This window comes from Lynx canadensis, chromosome E3 (genome assembly GCF_007474595.2).
Source record: "Lynx canadensis isolate LIC74 chromosome E3, mLynCan4.pri.v2, whole genome shotgun sequence".
In the NCBI taxonomy this organism is placed as follows: domain Eukaryota; kingdom Metazoa; phylum Chordata; class Mammalia; order Carnivora; family Felidae; genus Lynx; species Lynx canadensis.
In genome coordinates, this window is record NC_044318.1 from 4,526,794 (window position 1) to 4,535,593 (window position 8,800).

Genomic DNA, 8,800 nt, shown 5'->3' on the forward strand with positions numbered 1-8,800 from the left:
CTGCCTTTTTATGACCCATGAATCAAGTGAAGTAACCCTACATGTTAAGACCTAGGAACAACCAGAAGTCTACAATTCAGGATTCAGACGCCACCCCGGGGATCCTTTAATTACACCAATTTATTCAAGTGGTAGAAAAACTGTCTTGGCGGCTGGACGCCAAAATAGAAAGCGTGTAAACATGATTTCATCCCCTGTCCCCTCCGAGGAGCTTCCTATGATAGGAAACAGAATTCTAATTGGCAAATTCCATGATGAGGTCTGTGGAAAAGGATCCCGTGACGTCGCCATCGTCTCTTTAATCCACCCCTGCCCAGGGGGGCTGGCTGGACCCTGCCACTCGGACATGGTGCGGTCACGGCGAGTTCCATCGCTAACAGCTCCTGCTTCAGGAGGCCGGAGGCTCTTGGGCAGCAGAGCAGCCCTCACAGGCAGCAGACACAGGCAGGCAGGGAAGGAGCAGTCTCTCTCCAGGGAGCACTGTATTGCTAGGGTTGCATGGGTCACAGCAGGTGACCAGGTGAGAGCCCAGGGCCAGATGAGGGGCTGAGGCACAGGTGCTATCAGAAGCTTGGCTTGGCACCAGGGCTGAGATCACCCAGATGGTCAGCGGTCCTGAAACGTCCCTTGTGGAAGTCAGACCGTAACAAAATGAGCCTTCGGAGCAGGCTGTGACGGGAAGCTGGAGGCTTCAGTCCTTGAAGGGGTTGTGGGCATCACCCTGCTGTTCCTTGTCCCCGGCCAGGAGCTCCCCATTCATCTCCTGCAGTGGGTGGTAAACATAGGCCCCATCCAGATGCCGGCTCCGCTCTGCTCTTGAACCAAGGAGCAAGGACACGTTCACCACCGTGCTGATCAGCAGAAGGAAAACTAGGGCCAAGGTGAGGGCCAGCCAGGTGGTCCTGGGTGCAGAAGAGAAAGCCAGAACAGGCGGTTGTTGAGGAGTGCTGCAGGGGTTTCCCTCCCTCTCCTCCACCAGAAGGGAGGCACAAAGTCAGGGACCTCCAGGGGACTGTCCGGGAGCAAAATGGGCCTGGTAGGGCCAGGGGCACATTCCAAACCCATGCTCCAGGAGCAGCAGTGACAGTCACCATGTGGGATGCAGGCCAGCACGGCCACATCCCCTGGTATTTCAAGAGAAACCATGAAAACAATTTTTTAAAAATATCAATGTTACTGATTTTCAGATATTGTAATAAATCTTAAATTTTTTAAAATTATGCAGGCCAAATAAAATACAGTTGGGGATCTAATGATGATGTGGACCACAAAGGCTGGTCTCCGTTCCAGACACCTCAAAGCAGACAGAGTGTGGAGAAAAGCACCCCTGCCTCCCTCCTGTGGAGCTGGCGAGGGCTTCCAATGATCCTTGCATTCCTTCACGTGAATCTGTGGCCAAAGCCCTCAACACAAAAAGAGACACACGCAGATTGCTGGGGGGGATGGTCGTTAGCCCCCCATGGCTCCCCTTCCTTCCCCGACAGCTGCCAATGGGTTCTATGTCTGCACTGGGGAGGAAGAGCTCAGTCTCACAACTGAGGAGCCCGAACTTAAGACTGAGGCCAGGGTGCTCCCGGGGCCCCTGTCCCTGCTCTGGGTGCATTTTCAAAGCACATTTCTATGTTTTTTGTTTTTTTTTTTCAGGTGTGGCTCTGGCCGTTCAGAGCCTCACCCCAGACTCACCAGGTCAGGACCTCCAGGAGGGACCTGGGACCTGCATTATTGATGAGACTGACCCAAAGGACAATGCCAGGAGATTTTCATTCATACCCACACTTGATTCCCACCTCCAACGCGGGTGGGGCTGGGCTGGCACCCAGGGTTGGACCATGAGGTGTGAACTACCTTTGGGAAGTTCTCAAAGCAGGGTCCCCATACCAGCAGCATAGCATCACCTGGGATAGCACCGGGAATGCAGATTCTCAGGCTCCCCCGGCTTACTGAAGCAGAAACTCCAGAGATAGAATCCAGCAATCTCTTTTAATGCACCCTCCCAGAGGTCAAGTTTGAGATCCACCTCACTAGAAAACAGACATAAAGCCCACCACAACGAGCACCCGGAAGTGGCTGAGGAAGTATGTGAATTCCTCAGGCTTGGCACTTGTGTACCAGGAGCTGAGAAAATAGGTCATGAGTCTCACCGCCAGGGAAAGGAACCCCATGCCCTGCCCCACTCAACTCCAACTGGGATGATGACTGGGGTCCTTCTCACCATTTCTGAAGACCACTTCAGTGGCTGTGAGCATCAGCTGTGACGCCCTCTGTGTTCACAGTGGAGAAATGTCATCTGGGTGCCCAGCGGCCACTTCCTAGCCCTGCCTCGTCCCTGAGCAAAGGCCATACCTCACAGGTGGAGGGAGGGGGGATTTCTTCCATCCCCGCCCCAAGTCCCACCTAATCTCCTACCCGGTGAGAAGGGAGAGTTCTCCTGTCCTCAGGGTGGCCTCGGATGGCCGGAAACACTGCTTCACTGTAAGACACCAGGGAGAGGCTGAGAGGCTGGGAGGGGAGGGGTATGCCCCCTCCTGCCCCCCGGGGATCTGGGAGGAGCCGCACCTTGGGAGAGGATGCTGTTAAGGGCTGGCGCCTGGGCCAGGCTACAGCTGCCGGTCTGGGGGTCACACGGACACTGGTGCTCACATTCGCAACGCCTCTGGCAGCCTGGCCCGTGCCAGCCGAGGGGACACTCTGCGGAGAGGAGGTACAAGTGGAGGACGCCTCTGTGGCAAGGCCTCTCTCTGCACTGACAGGATGGACCCCAGGTGTGCACAGAACTGGGCTGAAGCACAAGTGCCCCCCAGGCCCCCCCAGGCTAGGCCCTGGAGGTACCCCTGGGTGGCATGGGGCCCATGTAGCTTACCCTGCTCACAGGTATGTCCAGTGAAGCCAGGAGGGCAGGTGCATGTCCCCCCAACTGGGTCACAGGCAGCTCCATTCTGACACTGGCACCTCATGGCGCAGTCCTCCCCGAAGGAGCCATTGCTGCAGGCTGGAGGGGGGAAGGGGGGAGTCTTTTCAAAGTCCAGCCTTGCCTTTGCTAGGCTGGGGGTCAAGACTGCAGACAGATCTCAGTCACACACCCAGGACCCTGTAGGCTCACGTATTCTTCCAACAGAAAGTTACGGACAATTCTACTTCCAGGCAGGCCCTGAGGCTATGCACTCATGGAGACTCTCGTCTAGATGGGCAGGTGGCCAGTGAGCCGCAAAGCAGATATGGAAGTACAGGTGAGGACAAGTGCAGGAGGGATGGGACCAAGCGCAGCAGCAGACCCCGGGAGGGGGTGGGATGGGCAAGCTCCCGAGGGCAGGGCACTTAAGCTGGGGGTTCGCAGAGCAGAGCTGGGTCAGTGAGTAGAGGAGGCTCTGGAGAACCCTGGCAGGTCAGGCTGAGGAGCTCATTTCTTCCACTTACTCAAAAGGAAGCCCTGAAAGATTTCAAACTGTGGATGGTTGCAGTGGGTTGAACTGTGTCCCCCAAAAGATATGTCCTAATCCTCAGAACCTGTGAACATGACCTTATTTGGAAACAGAGTCTTTGCAGATGTAATTAAGTTATAATCTTTAAGAGATGACAGCATCCTGGATTTAGGGTGGGCCCTAAATCCAATGACCTGGGATCCACGTAAGGAAATGGACAGACACAGGGAGAAGGCCGTGTGAAGAGGCAGAGACTGGAGTAACGTGGCCGCAAGCCAAAGAACGCCTGGAGCCACCAGGAGCTGGAAGGGGCAGGAAGGAGCCTCCCCTAGACCTTTTGGAGGGAGTGCCGGCCCTGCAGACACCATGAGTTTTGCAGTTGTGGCCTCCTGAACTGTGAGAGAATGAATTTCTGTTGCTCTCAGCCATGCAGTGTGTGGAATTTCTTGTGGCTGCTGCAGGACATCGATGCAATGATTTAGTCAGGTGAGAGGAAGACACAGGGAGTGGGATAAAAGCAGCTGCCGCGCTCGCCCTCTCCCCATGTGTCCAGGGCCGGGGAGGCAGCTGGCCTGCTGGCTTTTACCTTCACTGCAGTTGGACCCCGTCCATCCAGCTTCACAGCGGCAGCCAGCTGCCAAGACAAGACCAAGAAGGCCAGGTGAGGGATCAGGCAGGGCCAAGGCAGTGAGAGCTGGGAGCCCCGGTCACAGCTGCCTCCCCGGAGACCCCACTCACTCTCTGTGCAAAGCCCGCGCTGGCTGCAGTTGGAGGGGCCACAGTCCAGCTTGTTGCAGGCAGCGCCCTGCCAGAAGTGCCCCGTGCACTGGCAGCGCCCCTCCACACAGGTCCCATGGCCGCTGCAGTCAGGCGGCTGGCAGCGGGGCTCGTGCAAACACACCACAGTAGACACGCGGCGCGGACAGCGCCACATGTTGTCCTGGCTGCAGGGGGACATCGTGTGTGAAGAGAGGCCATGGTGCCGGTGAGCCCCAGCTAAACCTTCTACCCCCTACCGTAGCCCCTGGGGGATGCCTCTCTCTCTCCACTGCCCCTTCTCCAGCCGCTTACAGGTTCATCCCACCCTGACAATCTCTTCCAACCCCAGGGCCTTTACACATGCTGTTCTCTCTGCCCAGAAGGATCTCCCAGCCCAGCCTTGCCACCTCCCCAACCTTTAGATCTCAACTCAAGTTCCATTACGCTCAGAGAGGTCTTTCCTGACCTATCAACCCCCTTTCACTGGTGTGGATGGTACTCATACACTATGTACGATTCAACACTCTTCTTGTAAGCAGTGAGAAGCAGGGATCTTGGCTCCTCCTGCTCACTGCTGAATTCTCAGGTCCTGGCACACAGTAGGTACTCAATATTTGCTGAATGAGACAGCTGGGGACAGGCCTGGACATAAGACCTCAAGAAGGGAGCTCTGGCATGCTTACCAGTGATCTGATGGGTAACTGGCCAAGGTCCCATTGAGCACGAAGGTAGCGGAGCCCCCTCCATCGAGGTTGATGGCGTTGACCACATCCTGTTTCAGCAAAAACTCTGCCATCTCCCACAGGTTAATGCTGCAGCATAAGAGCATTAATGCTGACCATGTCCACCAGCGTTTCCAGTTTAACTGGTCTTACTTTCCATGGTGAACAGTATCACACTTGCTATGGCAGACAAATTCCTAAGTGGGCTCCCCCCAATAATGGCCTGTCTTAATCCCTGGGAGCTGTGAATATAATGGGAAATCACTCCCATGACTGTGTTATCTTGTACGGCTCAGCTGTCTGCAAGTAGGGACACTGCCCTGGATTATGGGTGGGCCCGATGGGATCACAAGAGTCTTAAAAGCACACCTTTCCCTGGCTGGTGGCAGAAGGTGAAGTGAGAGGTTTTGGAAATACAAAGGGGGCAAAGGGACGGGACACATCTTTGCTGGCATGAAGACGGGGAGGGTACATGCATGGGAAGGAATGTGGGCAGCCTGAAGGAGCTGAAGGTCCCCTGGCCAACAACCAGTGAAGAAATACAGCCTTCTGTCCTACAACCACAACGAAGTGCATTCTTCCAACCCCCCAAATGAGCTGGGAAGAGGATTCTTTCCCTGAAGCTCCAGATGAGAGCCCTGCCTGGAAAACAGCTTGATTTTGTCCATGGGATACCTCAAACACAGAACCCAGTTGAGCCCTCCAGACTTCTGACCTACAGAACTGTGATCTAACAAATGGGGGCTGTTTGTGTTTGTTTGTTACTCAGCAAATAACAAACTAATACACTCTCTTCACAGAGAAAGAAACTGTGCCTCAGAGAGGCTGAGCGACTTGTCTATGGCCACAGAGCTAGTGGACAGCAGAGCTGAGACTGGAACAGAGGTCTTCTCCCTGCTAACTTTGTAATTACTTCCTATTACCCCATCTGGAGCGCAGGAGAGAGGAGGCCTAAGTTGGGGGGATGGAGAGGAAGAGTGTGGAGGATGAGGAGTTCTCAGAACTGGGGCAGACGTAGGGACTCTTTTCGTGTGGGAAGGCAGGGGACAGATGGATGTGAACATCCTCGGGGAACAGCTGGGGAGTCAGAAGGGCAGTTGTTGGTGGGCTGAAGTCCCTCAAAGCCAGACTAAGCCCAGGCCTGGCATTCCCAGTTTCCGGCACTCACCCCCGCTGCTCCGTCTGCCCATCTGCGTGGAAGAACACCAGCTGCCCCTTCCGGTCATGTCCCACTGCCGTCCTGGCTGACATCACATTCACAAATTTGCTAAAAGAGCCTACGAGAGAAGAAGCCTGGCTGATGACCTCACCCTGTGGGAAGCCTCCTGGACTCTGCCTGTAGTTTCTGCCAGTCTAATGCCACTCTCCAACATTTCACTTAGATCGCAGCTTCCTGCCTCCCATCTGCCCTGTCCCACTCAGTCTCCACATAGTAGCCAGAGGGCTCTTCTCAGGTGAAAATTAAGTGACATCAGCTTCCAGGGGAAAACCCTCTAATAGCTTCCACTGTCCCCAGCACAAAAATCCAAGGCCCTGGCCTGCTTGTTCCACCTCATCTCTGGGGGCTCCCTTCTCACCACCCTGCAGCCACTTTCTACTTTAGGGCTTCTGCACCTTCTGTTCCCTCTGGCTGGACTGTGCTTCCCCTCAGCTCTTCCCACGGTTTGCTATTTCCAATCTAGGGCATCTCCTCAGTGAAGCCTGCCCTGACTGCTCAGTCTAAAACAGCTCATCTCCACATCAGGGCCATAGCATCCTTTCACACCCCATTATTCCACACCTTGGTGCTTCTCAAATTGGAGAGCCCATCAGAATCACCCAGGGGGCTTGTTAAAACACACATTTGGGCCTCATGCGCAGGAAATCAGGATTCTGATTCAGAGCTCCTTTCCTCTACCTGTCCCCTTTCCCCCAACTTTACTTTTCTTCCTCAGCACTTACCACTTCCTTTCATCTTCCTTTCAAAAGAAAGAAAGCACTTACCACTTCCTTTCATCTTAATTTCTGTAAAAAAGAAGCACTTACCACTTCCTTTCAATAGAAAAGTATCTATTTCCTTTCTTAAGTATGCCCCAAGAGCAGAGACCTTATTTTGTCATAATCACCACGGATCCCCTGTACCTAGAATAGTACTTGCTCAAAGACTTAAGAACAGACTCCTGCTCCAGCTCAGTGGTCCTGGTTCTCAACAGGGCTGTGCCACAACCTGTCTGACCCCAAACCTGTCTCCTGTGTCTCATCACACTCGGCCGCCTGGCTCTCGTTGATGTAGACACTTCCATTGCGGATCAGCCACACGACCCCACTCAGCAGTTGCACAAATGGGTTCTTAGTGTCCAGCACCTCCTCTTCAGACAGGTACCTGGACACAGAAAAGGCAAGAGATTCACTCACCAGCAGGGACAGCTGCGGTTAGTAGGGGTCCCACTACCCTTCCCTCCTCGGCTGGGCTGGTTGATTCTTCCTGGTTTCCCAGGAACCATCCTGGCCCTTAGTGCAGCCCCTGTAAATAGTCTACCCATCCCAGTTAACACTTCATCTAATATAAACAACCATTCTCAGCAGATCTCAAGTTCATCCTATGGCCCTTAATTTCCTAGGCCATCACTCTGGCCAAAATACCACCCGATGCCTACTGAGGAACCCTGCAATTAAAGTGCCTATTCCCATTCTGCAGAATGGACGCCGAGGCTCAGCTTTGGTAAATGACCTGAACACACCACCATGGCCACAACCCAAATCTCAGGTCCTCTGCCTTCGACAGTAACGAGGCTCCCTGCTTTCTCACCCGGTGACCAGGGTCCCGTCGCGGCGGATCCCGAACTGCGCGTTCTGCAGCCCCCCGGCGCTGCTCACCGGGCGCCCGTCGCTCACCACGTTCCCCAGGCACTCGCCCGTGTCCATGCGGAAGAAGCCGCCGTTCTGGGCGACGCTGCAGCCAGCCGCCCTCGCCGTCTCCTCCACGGTGGCGCGGCGCCTCGAAGCGCAGCCGCCGGACCCACCGGGCTCCAGCACCGAGAAGGTACGCAGGGGCTCCGCTGCCCGCGTCAGATGGCCAGCCACCGCGCGGTCCGAGAAGTGTGAAACGAAGGTGCGCACCGCCAGACCGCGGGGGCTGGGGGTCGCCGGGGTAGGTGGCCAGCTCTCGTGCTCACGGCTGCCGGCGCGCACCCTCGTGCAGTCCCGGGCGAAGCGCGCGCGCGCGTGGGAGTAGGGCAGCAGCAAGTCATCGTCGCGGGAGGCCCTGTGGGGACACGGCGGCCGTGAGCTCGGAGGGCTCGGGGGCGGAGTACTCCCGAACCAGGCTCAACCCTCGGGAGCTGTACTCACCCCGAGCCGAGGCTGCTGGTCGCCTCCCGGAGGAAGCCGAGCAGCGCAAAGAGGAAGACAAGCCAGCGACCCATGGAGGCCGCCATGTTGGACCCGGGACCTCCAATCACGTGGGACCACCCCACGTGACTCAAGACTTTTGGTGGCCGCTTTCAGGAGGGACAGAATAATTTAGGGTCCTTTGGATATCGCGAGATCCGGTCCTATCACTTACTGTGGTTTTTTTTGTTTTGGTTTGGTTTTTTTTTCAGAAGAGGCGTGGCACTCGTGGTGGTGGGAAAATCCGTGTTTACGTAATTTCAAAGATACCGGAGGTTGTAAGAGTAATGTAAAGAACTCCCATATGCCTTCTACTTATCTTTACCAATTGTTAACTTTCGTCTCATTTGGTTTATTATTTCAACTTTATTCGTATACTTACCGCCTCCGCCCCCGAACATTTGCAACCAAGTTGCAGACATCTTTTACTAACAAGGACATCTTCTTACATAATCACAGGCCGAGTAAAATTAAGACATTACATACTGATAGTTTGTGAACCAATCCACAGTTCACATTCAAGTTTTTCCA

The 8,800-nt window shown here is 54.9% G+C and overlaps 1 protein-coding gene across 4 annotated transcripts; it reads right to left on the reverse strand.

Annotated features, from left to right (window-relative positions):
• Positions 1 to 102: 102 nt before the first annotated feature.
• On the reverse strand, positions 103 to 8,352 carry NAGPA (N-acetylglucosamine-1-phosphodiester alpha-N-acetylglucosaminidase). 4 transcript variants are annotated; one of them, XM_030301052.1, is made up of 12 exons: positions 8,231 to 8,352; positions 7,689 to 8,144; positions 7,123 to 7,262; positions 6,069 to 6,177; positions 4,862 to 4,990; positions 4,158 to 4,363; positions 4,006 to 4,053; positions 2,861 to 2,989; positions 2,557 to 2,688; positions 2,407 to 2,470; positions 2,213 to 2,261; positions 819 to 902 (listed from the first exon to the last, which is right to left on the reverse strand). In XM_030301052.1, exons 1-11 carry the CDS (start codon positions 8,314 to 8,316, stop codon positions 2,246 to 2,248), a joined length of 1,515 nt encoding a protein of 504 aa, XP_030156912.1. In that variant the 5' UTR covers positions 8,317 to 8,352; the 3' UTR covers positions 819 to 902; positions 2,213 to 2,245. The 4 variants fall into 4 exon arrangements, 3 of the variants coding, with proteins under 3 accessions (XP_030156910.1, XP_030156911.1, XP_030156912.1); XR_003965627.1 differs by having other exon boundaries at positions 822 to 902; positions 1,896 to 2,261; XM_030301050.1 differs by lacking the exon at positions 2,213 to 2,261 and having other exon boundaries at positions 103 to 902; positions 8,231 to 8,348.
• Positions 8,353 to 8,800: the final 448 nt, after the last annotated feature.